This window comes from Lingula anatina, chromosome 1 (genome assembly GCF_051362555.1).
Source record: "Lingula anatina isolate TDL-2025a chromosome 1, LinAna3.0, whole genome shotgun sequence".
In the NCBI taxonomy this organism is placed as follows: domain Eukaryota; kingdom Metazoa; phylum Brachiopoda; class Lingulata; order Lingulida; family Lingulidae; genus Lingula; species Lingula anatina.
The window spans coordinates 21,176,652-21,196,494 of record NC_141767.1 but is presented as its reverse complement, the minus strand read 5'-3'; the positions used below and the strand labels follow the sequence as shown (position 1 = coordinate 21,196,494).

Genomic DNA, 19,843 nt, shown 5'->3' with positions numbered 1-19,843 from the left:
GAAATAAACTCATATCATTGCAGTTTGTCAGATTCAATCATTCACTATGTTCAGAATCTCAGAATGGAAGAAATTGGACATTTAACACTGCTCTATTGATATTTTTCACATCTCATCAATTTTCTTAGTTGATCTTATAAAAATGGCAGTAACCTATTAATTTTGTTTTATGTTAAAAAAAGTGTTAAAAATGGAAATAAACCCATTTCAGAACAGTGCAGTCTTGTTTACATTTTGACATCTTTAATGCGTGACTTTGAAGTTCCATCGGCCTAAAAACCTTTGTTAGTCACGTTTACTATTTGTCCATGATACTAATATTTTATTATTAAAAATTGATGATCATTATGCTGTTAAACATTATGTAATATTGCATCAAAATTTGAAAAAAACCTATTTTGGGCACTGCTCCCATGATGACCATTTAAGAAAAACCATGTCATTTACTTTTCTCAAACTTACAGAAAAGAAACATGGGACTAAAATACAGCTTCAGTAGGAAATACAGTCTGTTTGGTAATTCTTACTGCCAGTTAAACAGTTATTTGGTGAAAATTTAATTTTTCACATTTTGGCATTTTCAAGGTATGACTTTGAAGTTCCACGGGCTTGAAGACCCATGCTAGTCACATTTTCTGAAAATCCATGATACGTATATTTTATTATTAAAAAATGACGGTCATTATGCTGTTAACCATTATGTAATATTGCATCAGAATAGAAGAAAACACAATTTTGGGTGCTGCTGCCATGATGACCATTATGGGAAAACCATGTTACTTATGATTGCCAAACTTTCAAAAAAGAAATACAGGACTAAAATGCAGTCTGAGTTGGAAAAGCAGTCTAAGTGACTTCTTTTTCTGGAAGTTATACATTTTCAAAGTGTAAACTTGTCACATATTTTAATTACATTGGTATTACCTGTTGAGGATAATTTAAATTTGATGTTGAATTTGCAGTTTAACATAATGTATTTTTGCATCAGAATTGACAGTAGCCTATTTTGTGCATAGTTATTTCCTGTTTTTTGTCTGTACATTTGACAGCTTTGCTGCCTTGTTTCTTCTTAAGTGCGTGATGTATGCACATAATTTATGTTTTTCTGGTTAGTTAAGCACGTGCATCATTACAATACATCACTTTGGTATTAAATGAGTCAATCCTTTAGATGAAAAACATCGTTTCAAATAGACAACTTTTCATCCGACTTTTTCAAAATGGCGGGTCCCTATAAATTGGTTAGAGACAGTTGAGTGACAGTTTGGGACAATTTTTGGTAATTTTAACGTGGTGTATGCACATAATTTATGTTTTTCTGGTTATTTAAGCACGTGCACCATTACAATATAACATTGTGATATTAAATGAATCAATCCTTTAGATGAAAAACAGCGTTTCAAATAAACAACTTTTCATGGGACTTTTTCAAAATGGTGGGTCCAAAATTTGATGACAGGGAACTCTCGGAATTTTTTTCAATTTTTCATTGCAATATGATGTTTGCAGAGTTTCGTTTAGGATATAGAGTTATATTTTGTAATGAATTCCGCACTTACTCATTTCAGGTTGAAGAGAATACAGGTGAAAGATCTTTAGTTTTGCTGGCAGATGTACATGTAGCCATAATTGAACAGTCAAAATGATTGTTTCCAGCAGCAACTTGATGAGGCACAAGGCTCTGTTTTCTTACCACCACTAATATTAAACTATAGTGCACAAGAGGTGCAAGTTTTAAAAGGGAATTTAGTGGTCCAAGTTTTAAAAGGGAATTTAGTGGTCACTGGCTAATTGTCTAAAGTATAAAATAAAATAATCACCACATCAAAATAAAAACTAACCATTTTTGTATTGCTTTAATCACTGTTGGGTGTAACAATATTGATATATTTTCATTGCTGGTACTTTGTTTTAGATATTATACAAGTTGCTCGAATGTTGAAATAAAGCAATATCAATCAATAAAAATATCTTTGATTTTTTCTTCTAATGAATTTAAACTATCAGTCTACTATTAGTTGGCCTCATGTAATAGACAAAGATATAAACAAAAATATGTATTAATGAAATTTTATTTAGAATCATACTAAGTGCAATAACTTATTTTCATTTCCCCAATTTTCCTGTTTAAGCTCTACCTGGTATATAAGCAATAATGTGCCAAAAAAGAAAGAAACGAGGCTGGTATACGGAAATTGCAAGTACTACTGTTTTGTGTACACGGCTGTGAATTGAATGTGTCATTCCTAGATGAAGGTAAATTTCCTTTACACGCCTTTACACGACAAAAATAATTTAAAATAAATATGAGACTTCTACAGGTGCAAATTTTAGCGTTGAAGGTGGGTTTGTGAAATTGTTCTCATACATTCTTGATGTGAAACTAATTTTTGTATAACTGATCGGCTCTAGATCAAATGAAGGTGTATCTCGCATGATTTGAGTTTTATTTCCCGAAATGGTTGCGTCCAGGCTTGAAATCTCTCTCTACACCTTTCTGTAATCCCACCATGTTTTCTCTGTGAGATTATTAGAGACTTCGCGAGGCTTTATCCCAATTGGCTGAAGCAACCCACGTGAACGGTCTTTTGAATATGTATTAGGCACAAGCTCTCCCTAAGACCACAAGCTGGGTAATTATTAGGATTAAGCCCGTTACGAGGATAGGATGAAAGGAAACCCCTTGTTTCTACTCCTTCTCTTTATAACTTCTTGCACCAGATAAATATAATTTAGAATAAATGAATAAGTTATTGGTAACTAAAATAAAATACGTGCCGCATACAGGTCTAACACATGGAGATTCCCTTCTGAAATGCATTACTGCAGGTGTATAGCATAGCAGATCGGCGATTTGAAGATGCGGTATAATCAAAGCGACACATGGTTTCATACTATGACGTCAACTGTTGTTACTCATAAAATAGTTCCTATAATATTACCTATATTAACAAGATAACTCAGTTAAATGTTGTTTTATGGTCTAATAAATTTGATTAGCTTTAGATTATTATTCAACACAAAGGGTAAGAGCTATTTTAGGTGTATTTTTTGTTTATTAACATTGATTCTTTCTACCGTACTACTTTCTTTTTTACCAGACAGCAGCCATATTTATTTCGTTGAGACAAGAAGAAAACTTGCTGTTATAACCAAATACATTTTAACGCATCAGACAACGAAAAAGAAGCCAACATGCGGACGAAAGTCCAACCAAAGAACTCAAGCGAGTATAAATGCTGTTTCTGTTGTCATGTACGAACTGGAACAGTTATTCTTGGAATCCTGGAGCTGGTAGGTAGAGCATGTAAAATAGCCTGTTTTTATCTTACAAGATTATTAATTTTCTCATTATCTTAGCCGGGCATGTATTAGTATATGCCTAAATGTCAAGTAAAACGTTTGTAGTTGTGGTTGTCAACTGAACCAAATGTATTTATTTATTACCTCAGCCAAGGAGGTTATGTTTTCACCCCTGTCTGTCTGTTTGTTTGTTTGTCATCAACATAAAAAGTTATTTTTAGGGTAGGTGGGAAATGGGTTAACTTAGAAGTGATTAGTTTTTGGTGGTGATCTGGATCAATTATCAGTTAAAGCAATAATAACTCTTCGTTTCGGCCAAAAAATGAATTTTCCTGGAGTAAACAACAATTTTCCCATACTTACCAATGGTTAATGAATCCATTTTTACATTCAAAGTTAGTCCCTGGTTTTTTTCTTAAAAGTTTGGTTTTTTGTTTAAATCTCTTAAGAGATTTTAACAGAGTATAGACATCAATGGAGGTCACGTGGTCTAAAGACAAGTTCAAATATCAGAATAAAAGCTATAACTGCTGTTTGTGTGGTAAAACAGAATATATTATATTTCTATGAGTTATTCACAAGGTTTTTATTATGAAATATAGATCTCATACGAAGAGTTATTATCCCTTTAATAATCAATAATATAAAAAAATCGCTGCCTTGGCAGAGGTCTGCGCTCTCGGAGTGCTTTTCTAGTTTATTATTTTATTTATTTGGTTTGTTCCTAATTTAAAGGTGTTTGATCAACAAATTTTATTCAGTTTTGCAAGTCACAAGATTGAGAATGTAGTGAAACTAAAACCAGGCTGAATCAAATACTTACGACTTGTGTCATATTTACAATATCACATTTGAGTAATATTTTTTATGACAAAGCGACAAATATGTTCAAGAGCAATGTCTTGTGATAATATCATGTAATGAATCCTTGTGCCTCCAGAACCCTGCCTCAAAGGTTAAGTTTAGACTCACCCTCAACAATCAACAAATTGACACTTTTAAGTAAACCAAAAAAAAAATGAAAATGTCTCTCTCTCTCTCTCTCTCTCTCTCTCTCTCTCTCTCTCCTTTTTTTGTTTTGTTTGGCATGACTGATACAAACACTATGCTGTCAAGTAAAATGAAGCATCTGAAACAAAGTGTTAAATGTTGCATTATATTTAATTGGTTTGTACCTAATATAAAGGTGTTTGATCAACAAATATTATTCAGTTTTGCAAGCTACGATAGAGAATGCGGTGAAACCAAACTTTTTTTTTTTTTTTTTTTTTTTTTGCATGACTGACACAAACACTCTGAGCTGTCAAGTAAAATGAAGCATCTAAAACAAAGTGTCAAATGTTGCATTATATGTGCTTGTGATTTATACTGACACTTTGTTCACACTGATCTTTTTTGTCAATTTCTTGAAGGGTAAGTCTACCTTTTATGACGACGTTGACTTGCTTTGTTGCAAAATTCAGCCTTCATTAAAAAAAAAAAGTGGGATGACGTGGAATTCTCTTTTAACATGCTTTTTAATGACAGTAAGGATATGTTAATACTAATGATTAATATTTTTGTGTTTAATTATTCAGATTGCCCAGGTATTTGCCTTGATGTTACTAGTGCTGGCATTCATTCATCCAGAGATACTGCAACAGTTCCAAGGTACAGACCCCACTACAAATCCTGTGGTGAGCAGTACAACACCTAGCCCTGCTGTTGACTTTTTTGAGGTGCAATATGATTCTAAAGCAGTGGAGCCAGCATTGGATGCGTTTGATTATGATATGATGGACAATCTGTACTGGCACCAACGCAAGTGGACAACAGGTGTTATTTTCATTATTTTATTTTTATACAGTTAAATATTTAGATATCACTGCTCTTTTATTGAAATGTTAATAATGTAAATTAATATTCTATTATCCAGGAGTCAGTTTTTATTTTTCACTTCAAAAATGTCCAGAGTATCACCCCATTTTGACAGGATGGATGGGTTTAATTTCAGGTGTAGATTTTTTGCTTAATTGTGCTCAATTTCTTGGCAAATAGCCTAGATAACTGTATTGTATTTAGAAATATTCTCTATTTTTTCTTTCAGATGATTTGTACATTGGTATGGCTGTAGTTCTTGGGATTATCTTCCTCACTATCTGTCTCTTATATGGAGCTTTAAAGGTAGGACCAACACTGCTAAATTCAATTCAAGAATTATTATGTGCTTCCCTTAGAAAGTAAGCTGGAATATCAGAAAAAAGTATTTCCATTACTGGTTTATGGACCTGGTAATTTATTGAAATTTTCACCGAAAACTCTGACTTTTAGTATTTATGCTTGAAGATAATGCTCAGAACTAATGATAATAAGGCTAGACCACTTGTAAAGTTCTTTTAAACTTGCTGATATAATTGTATTTTTAGGGTCGTCCTGGATATTTGCTGCCCTTCTTTGCTTTCCAAGTTTTTGACTTTGCCCTAAACTGTTTGACCTTCATTGGCTACATCACTTACATGCCAGATGTGCAAGTTTACCTTAGAGATCAGGTTAGTTATTTGATTTTGTCAACTTAGACAGTCAAGAAAGAACTTGATTCAATTTATTTCACTGTTTGATTTTTATTCTGCTAGAATGTGAGTAAAACTTTTGACGTCAGCTTCCAGAAATACTTAAATTATTTTTACTGATATCTTTATTTTAAAAAATAGCTCATGTTAATTTGTGTGGACATGTTTGCTTTTGAGTGCATTTTAAGGGATTGATTGTGTTTTCTTGTCTTTCAGAATTTCCCTGATTGTCTGAAGGAACACTTGATGAACTGTGATCCTCAGCTTTTGTCCATTGTGGTCATTTCTATCTTTGTCCTGTCGGTCTCTCTTAAGGTAATTGAGTTCTTTGAAAAAGATATTGACTGTACTTGTTGCATATTTTAAGCATGGTATTGTTTTCTGTTTAGTACCTACCTTTGAAAATAACTCAAAATTTTGATCCCAAACTTAGTATAAGAACCAAAGCATGAACGCTGGGGTTCTCGTGTTTTTACCTCCAAAAGGAGTATTTAATAGTTTATATGTAATTTGCAATGCATGTAATCCCTGTAAACCATGGTTAACATCTGGTTTTGATTACAGGCCTACTTCTTGGGGGTGGTTTGGTCTTGCTACAAGTATCTGCAAGCTGTGGATTGTGCAAACTCTGTTGTTGCCCATTACAATGACTCGGAGGCAGAGGTAAGAAAGAGTGTGTTTGCGTTAAAAGTTTTGAGACATCTTTCAAAAATTGAGAAGGTGTCTTCTGTTTTTTGCATGTCTGCTGGTCACAGTTACAAATTAAATGTTTCATACTTGATTAAATATCGTTTGCAAGGGAGACATGCATTGTTCATGGTATTTCTTTTGTTTTAGATGCTGTTGCCCCCAAAATATGAAGAAGCCATCAGCCAAAGTGAGAATCCTCCTCCTCCATACCAACCTGCAGAATCTGCTTAAATGCAACATAGCTTCACACAACTTTGCTGATATTAAAGCTTTATTTGGATGAATATTACACACTGTTACTAAAGCTGTCTCCATGTTGACTTCTATATATCAAAGAAGGTTGATGGACTTAACATATATCTGTTTAGAATAGAATTCAATTGTCAACTGCAGAATGAGGTGACTATTTATGAAGGCTTGGAAACCCACACACTGATATGAATGTGCAGCTCGATGTACACTAGAACGCTGAACAAAGTTCAATCTGTAACTTAAATTTCCAAGTAAAGACCATTTTAGACAATGGGTCATTGTGATATCTGATGTTATATTCTTTGTAGAGTATGAAATGTAAATTCTTCATTGTTGTCCACTGATCAAAACATTTTATTTAAGTGGGTCAGCTTTTATGATTATGTATTTATGTTCTTTTGAGGGGGGGTTTAAAGAAGACTGGGTGGAAAGGATGGGGGTTGGGTGAAGTATTACCCAGAATGTAAACTCGTATATTCTAATGCTGTGCATTTTAAATCTATGGGATCTTGGTGAAATAAAATATTTAAACGTGCTCTTCTGAAAGCAGTGTTTCTAGGGAGCAGACCCAGGTATTTCACTATAAAACTTGCAACCTGGCATTTGGTATACAATGTCTAAAAGGGTGGCATTATCTTAATACCCCCGCTCCCCCCCCCCCCCCAAAAAAAAAAAAAAAAAAAACGTGCCGTTACCGTTATATAAAGATTTAAATGTGTTAGTTGTGACCTATCCTACAAACTGCGATTGCATGTCGGGTGCTACTTAGTCAATTAAACTAAGGATGCCACCTGAAACTGACTTCAGTATGTTTTAAAACAGGCATAGATGTGAGTAACTTGGTATATATCTCACCCATGATGTATCACTTGAGACTACAGGAAGATTTGAAGGAAAGCAAAAAGAAATGAAACGTATCGGAATCTCAACCATGATTGCGTTCCACACGTATTATTTTGAATTCGAGTCTCATACCACTTCAAATTTTCAAGTGTAACATAATTAATATGACAGGTTTTCTTGATTTGGCATCCCACCACAATAAACCTATATATAAAATAGATAACAATCAAGGCAAATATGTAACAGTAGGCGATCTTTTTCAGAATTCGATTATGATTATACATTTATTTAAGATTATGCATTCTCATCATTACATCAATCCATAAAGACGTGGGAGAGAGAGAGAGAAGAAGCCATAAGAAGACATAAGTACCGCCTGCAAACGAGCCAACTGCACTTATCAGGACTTTCTCTCCCGACTCACAGCGTCTCACAATTTTTTTCATAAGTACTCAACCAATTACGATTCCTCCTTCTGTCTTGAAATCAGAAACTAAACTTTTTTCCGCCGTACTAGCATTATCATACAAGTCCTCAACCAATAACGATTTCGCCATCTGTATTGAAATCAGAAATTGTCTTCTTGGTTACTGTGGAAACCCAAGTGTCATCAGGTACTTGAACTTGGTTGAACTTCCACCTGCGAGGGAAATTGAGAGAAATAACAGTTAACATGAATTCAACCGTACTGTGTGAGCTTCAGATTACGAAAGATTTTCTTAAACCTTAAACGATTCAAAATTCAATTGGTGTATGTAAGAGGACTTTTCAAATAGGGCTGGAATTTGAACCATAATTTTAATTAGAAGACACAATTTGTAACTGAAACTATTATATAACTAAGTGTCATTTGAAGTAAAAAAAAAAAGAATTAGAATTCGAGATAACGCTAAGAGGCATACAATGGAAATAGACGGTAAAATATGGGTCTTTCCGATCGAAATTTTAAAACATGATCGGAAAAAGGGCTAAATACATTGTTTTAACGAAATAAATGGTGTTAACATCGATAATCAAAACCGTGATCCTGATCTATTTCAAGTAGAATTTTGTGTCACATGCCTCAACTTGTAGTTAAAGAAATATTTACGCTGAAAAATAATACCATTACCTACGGAGTTCAGTTATTGCATACTGGACATTATGGGTATTGGAGCCATAAAGGAGCTGATAAGTTTGTTGACACTTACTTTTGCTTTGACTCTCCAGCAGTAACAACAGCAGACTTTATTGTCAATGCGTCACTTCCTCCAGCAACAAATCCCCAAAGCAGACGATCCTGTTTGTCGTAGAAAACCTGAACGTCTTTTATATTGCCCAATTTGCGCTGAGTGATGAAAATTTGCTGGAGAGGATCCCCAGTCTTCAACGTATCTGTTTGTCTGAAATAAATTAAACAAACTAAGGGCTATTCTGCGACTTATTGTCAAATTAAGTTCTCTGCTCTCTCCACCCAAGGGATTGTATCAGATACAACTCCTAGCTCCACCTGATATTTATATCTTGTAAGAATTTTATACAAATGCTTGTACTAATTAACAAAGAGACTAAACCGATAGGAACAAAGTGCTTTTGTAATAGATTAAGTCTCAGAAAAGCACTTTTAGGATTTTTATTACAGATATGTAGGAAATCTTACTCAGAAAGCTCTAAAACGTCTGATACACCGTTTTCCCCAACTACTCGTATTTTTACTAGTCCTTGACTGTCGTCTGCGACTGTAAGCTTAACCAGGTATTGGAAACCTAAGAAAATAAAAGAAGCTCTATGTGCATGCATGAAATCTTTATGCAGTACAACATCGAAACATCATATGATATTTGTAGCCTACATTTAAAGATTCTAGCATCGTATCTTTTCTTTATCGGTCTTTTGTTTTGATACTGTTTTGCCTTAACAGCAAGTATTCGACATTACAATTTTTCCTACATGTTTAATCAAATACTTACCATAAAAAGGAGATTCATCAAGCGTTTGTAAATACATTTTTCCAGTTGCTTTGTACTGGTCTGCATAATAACCCATCTGTGAGCACCTGCCGCGGCTGCAGTCAAAGCAATCTCCAACGGAGAATGAATCCTTATGAGGTAAAAAAACAACATTTTGAAATATAAATTGTCAAAATCTGTGCAATTTTTTTCTAGGCCGTTATCTAAAATATTTAGTGACTGTTATTATGCTTGCCTTGATAAAAAAAGAAACGCCAATATTTTTAAATCTTTAAAATTATGTCAGAACTGTGCATTTTAATGTTGTTGAATATCGAGTTCTTCACGCTGTTAAATAAATGATAAAACTGATACAATCATTCTTCATTATTTCTCTACGCAAGGGCATAAAACGCTGCATCAACGTTTATGATACCAGAAACGGCAGTTATAATTGATTAAAAAAGTTAAAGACTGGGTTGTCATGCCTAGATCGATCCATCTGGATCGGTGTAACTCCCTGGGGAGTCTCACTAAATAGCTATCAACTAACCTGCTTAAATGTCTGTCATGCCTACCAAATCAGCTAGGGAGAAAAGATAATTACCCCCTAACAGCTTTACTAGGCGTGACAGAAATTTAAGCCGATTAGGTTGATAGCAATTTAGTGAGACTCACCAAGGAGATAGATCGATCCAAATATCTTTGGGAATTTTCCCTTAAATGACATTACGGCCATTTAATCATTCAGAAAACATGACCACCACTTACCCAATCTGAACACGAGTAGGAAGTGAATGCACGGTTATTACCAATAGATGCAGTGAACAGGTCAAACGCTCTGTTATGACTGCATGCCACAGCATTCCCTGCCCCTTAAAAGAGCGAAAAATTAAAACGTAAACAAGATTACACAAGACTGCAAATTTATTGAATCGGACATCGTTATAGGGTCTAATAACTTGTGAAGGTATGGGACCTTATGGCAATAACGATAATCTTTTTATATTAAAATAAGTAATTTCTTTATCTGACAACTTTTTTTACCTTCAAAGTCTCCACTGAATAGTTCACCGAGGGTGCTTTGTACAGGGTCGCCGCAGCCGGGTTGAAATTCACCTCCATTAGGGTAGAAATCTACATGGCCAGAAACTATGGAAAGACCTGCCCCACCAGACGTAATGGACACCCCATTGGAGTGGATGATATCAACGAACTTGGCGTCAGATTTGTCGAGGCGGACAACTGTGGGATAACTTTCAAAGAACGGCCCGGCTGGGTCCAAACCTGAGGTCAAATTTGAAAACGCATTAACGTTTTATATTAAATTATCTGTATGGTTTTCTTTACATATTTGAGTGTAGTTACTTTTCTTAATTATCATATTTTCATTCCGATCGCAATAATTCCTTTGGTGTACTTTTGACGACAAAACTATATATGATATGGTAGGAATTGAAAAAAGGAAAATATTTCAATCGTGAACTAAAAGGCAATATGTATTTTAGATTAGTAAATAAAAATTCCGTTGTAGCAAATTGTGGCATAGTTTGACTAATGAAAGACGTCTCACCAGTAATACGTCCTATCTTCCCGTCCAGGTAAGCTCCTGCATAACCAGATATATGAGCACCCAGGCTGTGTCCTGTCAGATGAACCTTATCATACGTGGATCCCATCATACTGACCATCAAGTTGACCAATAAACCAATCTGACGACCCACCAACCGCGTGTTGGCAGCGGCCTTAGGGTAGTAGGGTTCTTTTGCGCCTTCTTTCCAACCAGTAAGTATAACATTCATTGGTTCCTAAAGATACGTCAAATAACGTGAAGATTGTATATTTTCATCTTTAAACAAAATCTCGCTTTTAACATGAATTGATGAAATGTTCATGGAGATCTGCTCTTTTTAAATTAAATTTACGCAATAGATACCCAAAATAGAAGTTATATATAAAAGCTGCAGGTGCATGTTAAGAAGTAAGACAATAAGACCACACTTGTACTAAAACTATCAAAATTAGGATAGGCCTACCCATCTCGTTATAGTTGAAGATAATTATATCTGCCCTTTTAAAATATAAAAAGGGAGATATTTAAAAAGATCTGAGACACATACAGTACTAACCTTTTTTAAAAACGCATCTGACATACGCTTAAGCCATGGAGCATCAATACTCTCTGTAAATCCGTGAATTATGAATTTTACTGGAAGGTCTTTGTTGAAAAACGAAACCCGAAGACTGTTACCTCCATCGTTGTAAGTCAATTGTTGTGGAAAATCAGAATTGGATCGAGTGTACAAATGGAACTTTGTTCCTATATCTTCTGGTTTTGACGGGACTTCATCGTAGGCGTTGTTAAAAGGCGCAGCATTGTTGAAGCAACCTACATCCGGATAGCAGACATTGGCTGACCAACGTCTGAAGCGATTTGGAACAGCATTGCCAATTGCTGGGCCGATCACCTGGCGGGCATCTGCAGCTAGTAAGCAAAATTGAGCCTTCTTAGATTTCTACAAGGCGGGTCACAAGACTCGGGTTAAAACAGTGATTGAATAATAAAAGTTTTTATATTTTGCAGTGACGGGTGAATTAACACAAGGGAAACATTGCACAGTATTACCAGTGACTGGAGTATCTAGTGGCGGACGTCAACAACAAAACTGTATATAGATAAATATTTCCTTTATTTTGATTGGCTAGTTTCAAAAGTACCTTAAACGTTTAAAAATTCGAATTAAACCCAAATATCCAAATAACAGCACTTCCGATGAAATGTTTAAAATTCTAATATAACATTTGCTTTAATTATTACTTACATACGAGCCATAAAGACTGAAAAAATAAAACCAAGACCAGAACAGCCATTCCGTCGAATCCGATTGCCTTCTAACGCCAAAAGAGACAGACTTCCCTTAATAAGCTCAATTTATATACGTGGATTACAACTAATTCCATGCACGCACTTGTATAATTTCCTAAAAGTTCAACAATTGGGACAAATGCCATGAGCTTGACCACTTATGAGTGTCGCCAGACCATGCATTTCAGTTGTATTCTCTCCCTTATTGCATACGTGATAGCAAAAAAATTATAAACCGGTTCTCTTATGAATAGATATTGCAGATAATATAACTAAAATTGAAGGATTTTCCCTGTTTTGTAAATACTTTCTGTAATACTATATTCTATAATATGCTATTCATGTTATTTCGACTCGGAATGAATAACCGAAATCCGATTTTATGGCGAGACTTATCATTGCATAACACTCGGGCAATGGCCTTGACTCACACTGGACTTATGTACATATATTAAGGGCCAGTTTTTAAAAAACACCTTTACAGTTCAGTTGTGACAACTTATCATTGTACCCTAATATTACATGATATAAATACGATTTCTAACACTCCCCTCTGGTCCACGATGTTCACTACTTTTCTCAATTACAGTAGCGATAGACAATTTAACAGACAAGTTCGATTGGCTCTCTATCTTCATAAATCGTAAATCAAAATTTTGTAATAGTACAGGGCTCGAAGGAAAAAATTTTCAAGAGGATGGTTGGGGTTTAACCACTCATAAAAATACTGACGAGGGGAGGGGTTTTCTTAGTGTCCCTTTCTTCGTAATGACTGGCGTGGTTAAAATGGAAGGCAGGAAGCTGAGCCCCCTCTTTCTCGCCAAGCGCCTGCAACGCCTTTGAATGCGAAACGGAATTCAAACCGTCGCAAATGGGCTGTAAAGACATTGTAGACTTGTAAGTAATCAAATCTTTGCACGCATAGGTGCCAAGGGATTTTGAGTCCTCTGTCACTTAGTTCTGAGAATATCACCATCTGGTGATGTCTAGTCATGAGGTTGGGCATGTGCTCTTTGATATGAAATTCAACAGGTCGTGGAACTGAATGTGATTATGAAAAATGGATGATTATAAAAGGAGCTATAAAAGCATTCCTGAACGGGCCGTCAACAACACAGGGGACTCTGAAGAATCAATTTCTACCGAGTCTGTTTGTTTCGAAACCAATGCAATACATTGTTGGTGAATGTGAAATTTTCTGTCAATGGTAGAGTTTTTTTATGGTTTGGTTAAATTATAATTAAATGGTGTACTGAAAATCGAAAATATTGGAGTGAATATCATAAGTAAGCCACCGTATTTGGCATTACCAGTAGCGGGAAAGAAGTTTCGAAAGATCAAGGTGTTTTTTAAATTGACATTTGATTACCTTACAGGCATTAAAGATAGTCGTTACTATTTTCACCCAAAAATGAACAGCCAAGGGTAATATTGATTACATTACATGTAATGATATTTTTCAAAGAATTAAGTCCAATATAGTGATAGTGCAAGACTTATGGGGTAATTTGTAATATTTGGACCCATTCTTTGCCTTAAAATTCATTAAAAGTGTTATCAACGTCATTGCCAACATTGGACCAGGAACCTCACTTTTAAAAGTTTTTTTTACCAATTCCAAAGAAACTGTCAAAAATTCCTAGTTTTTGCTTTTCAAATGTTTTTCCATTGTGTTTCGTATCCAGTTTGTCCACCATGGGGACTTATTGCGCGAATAGAAAGCGACGGATTCTTCAGATATTAGACTTAAATAGACGCTACTCTTGTTGCACAAGTTAGAACAATACAAAATGTTTTGGTAAATATTGTTTAATCTTTCCATTTATTAATCACTGTGATGGACAGAATTTCAAGCCAATAAACTTCATTTCCTTTAAACTCAACCGATGAATTGTGGTCCCAGGTCTGCATCAGCGCCTTTTATTGTCGTTTTAGTTACAAGGGAAACCCAGGCATCATCAGTTACTTCGACCTGGTCAGCACTGAACGTCCAGCTGAAAGAGAAGTCAGCGTCCTTTTTGACATTAAAACATAACATATCATAATAAAAATTAATTCTGATATCTAATTGAAAAGTTTATTTAAATTACTTTCATATTCAAAACAAAAGAAAAGTTTTCCGTCACTATAGTCACTACTACATTTTCAGATGAAAGCGTAAAGGAATGGTATTGCTGTACTTCAATTTCTACTCACGCATTTTTCTTTTCCCCTGTAGATATCGTCACAGTATCCAGTTTTAAGCTAGCATCACCACCAGCAACGAACCCCCAGAGCAGACGCTCTTGTCTGTCGTAGAACACTTGAACATCTTTTATATCCCCCAGGTCTTTCTTGGTAATAAAGATCTTCTGAAGAGGTTGCTGAATATGCAACTTGTCCGGCTTTCTAAAAATGTTGACGCATACAGCGTTCATGAAAGCATTTTGGAGCTTCACCAATAACTTCTTAGAATAAGTAATCAACCTGTCAACATTTGGTATTGATCATAACATTTCTGATCTAAAACCATTCAGTTATAATTAAAACTTTAAATACCCAAATTACGTAGAATAAAATTTAGAATGGGATCGTTCAAAATAACAAGAATACTTGACGCACCGTTTTATAGCTTCCTCTAAACAGAAAATCAAGGAAAACATTTTTAAAAACTCACTCAGAAAGCTCTAAAACGTCCGAGACACCGTTTTCCCCCACTACTCGTATTTTCACTAATCCTTGACTGTCATCTGCGACGGTAAGCGTAACTCTGTACTGATAGCCTAAAAATAATTTTGACAAAAATATTTTATGCTTTTTTTTCATAACTACAAGTTTAAAAATCTGAGCAACCAACACGGAGGCTCTTTATTTGAATCCACAATCATAATTCAATCATAGACCTACACTTACTGATTGGGATGTAGCCTATCCTGAACTTTGGAATAGTTATTCTGACGACTTTGGCAATGAACTGCTTGTTTATCATTTCATTTTGAGACAAACGGGAGCTAGAGTAGCAACATTTAACAATGGCTTTTTTTTTTTTTTGGGGGGGGGGGGGGGGACTCCATTATTCATTTAATATATTAATACTTACCGCAGTAGGGAGAAGCACCAAGCGTTTGAAGATACATTTTTCCGGTGCCATTGAACTGGTCCGCGTGGTAGCCCAACTGTGAACACTGACCTCTGCTGCAGTCTATGCACTCCCCTCGTCTGAATGTATCCTTTAAAAAACTATGCATATTAGGCCTACTCGCTGTTGGGAACTATTGTATTTTAATGTTAAAACATTAGTATATTGCCATGTTCGACGCGCATCTGGATCAATCTTCCCCTTGGACAAGAGAACCTCTCTCCGGGATGTAAACGATGATACAACGTTCTGATAGTTCAGCCATTGTTTAATTGGGATATTTGGTAGCTTCACATAATAGCAGATATTTAAAATGATGTGTGTACTCTACGATTTACCTAAGAAACAGTGCTTACCCAGTCAGTGCATTGGTAAGAAGTAAACGGGCAAACGGAATTGATGGATTCCGTGAAGAAATAATAGGACCTTCTGTGACTGCATGCTATCACGCCCTCTGCCCCTACGGACGAAAGGGAAAATAAATATCAACTACTCTAAATTCTACCGAATCATAACACGGTTAAGTTTGGTATGGTTATCTTGCAATACCTAGGGCTTCTCACTTTGTTACAACGATTTGGGGACCAATAGAGTTGACCCCGAATTTCAGACTGCAGCCACACGTTACAAAGTGAGATTCAGTTATGTCACAAAATGTGAAATCCCAGGTATTGCATTCATCTTCAGCTGCATTTTAATGACTAGGTCATTCCAACTTTGGTCCTGAGATGTACAGTGTTGCTCACGTGATTATTTTTTCAAGCGATAAATAATTTCGCTGTTAGACCTACTTACAAATATAATCTGCTATGTGGGAAGTATCTCCTTAGTTCTATTGCCTATTTGTTCGACCTACCTGTTAAGTGTCCCTGGAATAGTTGCCCAAGAGAACCTTTTACAGGGTCTCCACACCCGGGTTGAAAGGCACCGCCATTAGGGTAGAAATCCACGTGGCCAGATATTTTTTGCAGCCCCGCTCCTTCATGTGTTAGAGGAGCTCCGTTAGTGTGAATTGCATCTACGAATTTGGCATCAGATTTATCGAGACGAACTATTGTTGGATATTTCTCATAAAATGGTCCGGCCGGATCTAAGCCTGCGTGAAAAGAAAGAAAAATGGAATAAAAACCGCTTTCCAGTTATTGTGATTACGTCATCTTATGCTATTATGCATGTACCATCAAAATGTTATATATGGAACATGTCTACGGAGAAATGGTTATACATTCAACTTCCGGTCCAGATGTTCTTGTCACACACAGAAAGGACATGCACTCCTACAGTACCGGTAAGTACAAATATGGAAATACTGCCTAAGGGTCGACTCGGTCGGATTACTTATCATTAGCCAATTTTCATGATCCCACCGTACGTATAAACACCGTACGTATAAACCATACGTAAGAGCATTTACCAATTTGTCAGTTTTTTTAGTTTTGAAAGGCAAAAGGATTAAAAATCCGATCAAACAATACAAATGAAAATAAAATTAACCAATCAAAAGCTTGTTGAAAATTAGAATACCATATGTAAAGCCAGTTGCAGATAAAAGTTGTTTCAATAAAAAATATACCAGTTATTCGTGCAATCTTCCCGTCCAGACATGCCCCTGCGTACCCAGAAATGTGAGCACCAAGACTATGGCCCGCTAAATGAACTTGATCGTACTTGGACCCCATCACGTTAACCATTAAGTTTACCAGTAGACCTATTTGTCTTCCGACTAAGCGCGTGTTGGCAACAGCTTTGGGGTAATATGGGGCCTTTGCCCCATTCTTCCATCCTGTGAGTACAACGTTCATCGGGGCCTAAAAGATTAATCACAAAATCCAGTAAAAAGATCAATACATGCATTTGGAACATACCCTATCCGATGTTGACGTTTCTCATATTTATAAGTCATATAATTGTGGATATTTTACCTTACCATAAAGATTTTTTCGAGAGATATAATAATTATAACGACATAAAACGAATAATTATAACGACATAAAATGCTTTGTAAATTGCCAAATACTGAGACTCCTCACGTGTTTTAAGAAAGCATCCGACATTGATTTTAGCCAAAGTGCATCTATACTATCGGTAAACCCATGCGTTACAATCTTCACTGGTAGGTCCTTATCGAAGAACGAATGAAGCAAACTTTCTCCTCCGTCATTGTAAAATATTTGTTGAGGAAAATCTGGATTGTGGCGAGTATACAGGTGAAACTTTGTGCCTATGTCTTCCGGTTTAGATGGAAGTTCGTTGTAGGCGTTATTGAAAGGAGCAGAATTGTTGAAACAACCGACATCTGGATAACAGACTGTGGAACTGCCGCGTCTGTGACGATTGTGAACAAGGTCGATAATCTCCGGTTCAGCCAGATGACGAGCGCCTGTGACAAAAAAAAAGGATACTATGAAGTGAATAAATTATCAAGTTTGCTCAATGGCAGCTAGGATATGTGAAAAACAAATTTATGCTTAAAAATCTTGAAAATCTGTAAACCTTTCAGATTATGTTATTAAATGACAACTTACTTATACACCATGCACACTGCAGCAACCATGCGGACGCCCAAAGAAGACGAACCATGTTAACACAATCGAAGGTCATTGCTGGACAGAGGCCGAACCCGTTAGACAACACGATTTTAAGGGGATATTATAGGGTTATGATCCTATTTTCTGCCCTCCCTGGTGGATGATTATGTGTATCTGTCTAACTGTTTAATGACGTTTTTTCAAAGCGTGTGTCAACCAGAATGTTGGTCTTATTAGCTTAATGATTTCAAAGCACTCCAAATCCCACCTTCTCTTGTATGGCATACAGAGAGGCAGTTCACCATCAATGCACCCGCAAAAAATTTCAGAACAGATAAGATGGGTCATGATGATGTAAGCACCGATGAACTTAGGTAAAAATGATTTTATGTCGTTTAGACAAAATTATTGCCATTAAGTGCTCTTTTAAGAATGGCTTGAATCAAATGAATTATGGTATACTATGGAGTTGTTATTTATAGAGGAAGCTGTGGTTTTGGACAGCTTAAGTCACAAGGCCTATATGTACTTCACAGTTGTTGTGCAAGAGGCTTTTTATCTCCCTGTCTTTCGCATGTGGGAAAGTTACCAAATGTTGAATGTCTGTAACATGTCTATATTATCCCGAGAGAAGGGCAGTCGTGGGAGGGTCGAGTGCATATTTTTGATAGAAAAGGATTCAAAAGGGGATCAATTACAGTTCTAACCCATTAGCGTGATTTCAGGCAAAAGGAGTAAAACTTAAACATGAACGCATGAACAATTTGAGCTAGAATTTTTATTGTGATGGAAATATTTCATACAAAAATGCATAAAAAGGTATAACTAAACGTTAAAAAATCAAACACAATTTGCACTCTAGCTATAGGCCTACACTCATCATGATGGTTGTTGTTAAAGAAAGTGATCAGTTAAAATTCAACTGGTGAAATATTACTTTTAATTCTAAATTCAACGTATTTTTCTCCTATATAACACTGTCGGCCTTATCATAAACCGGAGAAGTTGAAAGTAGTTTCGTTATTCAATACAGCACGATAGACATTTTTACCAGTATATAGCTTTAGTCAACTGCGATGTGCTTCAAAACTGCATTTTCTACCTGCACATAATTACTACAACCGGTGTCAATACGAACCATTTATTCATTTCCACGGCACTAATTTCCTTGTGTTAATCGAAGACCTCGTTGTTGTGTGTTCATCATTCGTTTCACATTCATTTTTCATGGCTTGACAGAACTAGGTTTACGAGAGAGAACTCTTCGTGTTGTTGATATTTATGACGTCACAGTCGCAATTGTACACGTCATAAGTATTTTACCAAAAGTAGTACACAAGACGACCGTACTACGTAAGCCTATCCTGTTTTAATAAATCTTTTTTTTATGTTATAGTTACATTATAGACATTATCAAAATCGTTTATTTAAGAACACATCTCTATGGATGAAGTCTTAATTAGTGCACTTACAATGATTCAGTGTTCTGCTGACAATCGTTGCTGTGCACGCAAGGGGGGGGGGGGGGCTAAATATTCACATGTACGTCACAATGGTCTTTTGAGATACCCAAGGCGCGTGAGATTGTACAAAATAGAATTATCGTTACTCAAATTAAATTTTAAGTATGAATATTAGATCTACGTATCCAAATTAAAATCTTATAAGCAATTTTAGCTTTGAGACCTCTCCGTTTTCTTTTGTCAGTTGTCGTTGACGAGTTGCGGTGCTGCTGTACACGCTTTATTGACGTTATTGACGTCATT

At 35.7% G+C, this 19,843-nt stretch overlaps 3 protein-coding genes across 3 annotated transcripts; 1 reads left to right on the top strand and 2 right to left on the bottom strand.

Annotated features, from left to right (window-relative positions):
* The first annotated feature begins 3,078 nt into the window (after nucleotides 1-3,078).
* LOC106176667 (lysosomal-associated transmembrane protein 4A-like) lies at nucleotides 3,079-7,329 on the top strand. The gene is made up of 7 exons (XM_013559147.2): nucleotides 3,079-3,294; nucleotides 4,881-5,118; nucleotides 5,390-5,466; nucleotides 5,709-5,831; nucleotides 6,069-6,167; nucleotides 6,417-6,515; nucleotides 6,690-7,329. Exons 1-7 carry the CDS (start codon nucleotides 3,196-3,198, stop codon nucleotides 6,771-6,773), a joined length of 819 nt encoding a protein of 272 aa, XP_013414601.2. The 5' UTR covers nucleotides 3,079-3,195; the 3' UTR covers nucleotides 6,774-7,329.
* Nucleotides 7,330-9,272: 1,943 nt separating this feature from the next.
* Nucleotides 9,273-14,128, bottom strand: LOC106168756 (pancreatic lipase-related protein 2-like). Its single transcript, XM_087002005.1, has 7 exons — nucleotides 14,044-14,128; nucleotides 11,695-12,050; nucleotides 11,139-11,373; nucleotides 10,613-10,852; nucleotides 10,337-10,440; nucleotides 9,587-9,716; nucleotides 9,273-9,382 (listed from the first exon to the last, which is right to left on the bottom strand). The coding sequence occupies exons 1-7, from the start codon at nucleotides 14,126-14,128 to the stop codon at nucleotides 9,273-9,275; spliced, it is 1,260 nt and encodes a 419-aa protein (XP_086858131.1).
* Nucleotides 14,129-14,224: 96 nt separating this feature from the next.
* Nucleotides 14,225-18,254, bottom strand: LOC106176653 (pancreatic triacylglycerol lipase-like). Its single transcript, XM_087007040.1, has 9 exons — nucleotides 18,075-18,254; nucleotides 17,580-17,929; nucleotides 17,123-17,357; nucleotides 16,406-16,645; nucleotides 15,906-16,009; nucleotides 15,511-15,640; nucleotides 15,088-15,193; nucleotides 14,628-14,819; nucleotides 14,225-14,425 (listed from the first exon to the last, which is right to left on the bottom strand). Exons 1-9 carry the CDS (start codon nucleotides 18,148-18,150, stop codon nucleotides 14,311-14,313), a joined length of 1,548 nt encoding a protein of 515 aa, XP_086863166.1. The 5' UTR covers nucleotides 18,151-18,254; the 3' UTR covers nucleotides 14,225-14,310.
* Between the last annotated feature and the right edge of the window lie 1,589 nt (nucleotides 18,255-19,843).

Excerpts from the sequence above, each read along its gene's own strand:
- LOC106176667 (XM_013559147.2), top strand. The coding sequence starts at position 3,196 with ATGCGGACGAAAGTCCAACCAAAGAACTCAAGCGAGTATAAATGCTGT. Across the intron at positions 3,295-4,880 it reads TTCTTGGAATCCTGGAGCTG|ATTGCCCAGGTATTTGCCTT; the intron begins GTAGGTAGAGCA and ends TTAATTATTCAG. Across the intron at positions 5,832-6,068 it reads AAGTTTACCTTAGAGATCAG|AATTTCCCTGATTGTCTGAA; the intron begins GTTAGTTATTTG and ends CTTGTCTTTCAG.
- LOC106176653 (XM_087007040.1), bottom strand. The coding sequence starts at position 18,150 with ATGACCTTCGATTGTGTTAACATGGTTCGTCTTCTTTGGGCGTCCGCA. Across the intron at positions 16,646-17,122 it reads GAAGATTGCACGAATAACTG|GCTTAGATCCGGCCGGACCA; the intron begins GTATATTTTTTA and ends CTTTTCACGCAG. Across the intron at positions 14,426-14,627 it reads ACAGGGGAAAAGAAAAATGC|CTGGACGTTCAGTGCTGACC; the intron begins GTGAGTAGAAAT and ends CTTCTCTTTCAG.
- LOC106168756 (XM_087002005.1), bottom strand. The coding sequence starts at position 14,128 with ATGGTGGACAAACTGGATACGAAACACAATGGAAAAACATTTGAAAAG. Across the intron at positions 10,853-11,138 it reads GAAGATAGGACGTATTACTG|GTTTGGACCCAGCCGGGCCG; the intron begins GTGAGACGTCTT and ends ATTTGACCTCAG. Across the intron at positions 10,441-10,612 it reads ATTCAGTGGAGACTTTGAAG|GGGCAGGGAATGCTGTGGCA; the intron begins GTAAAAAAAGTT and ends CGCTCTTTTAAG.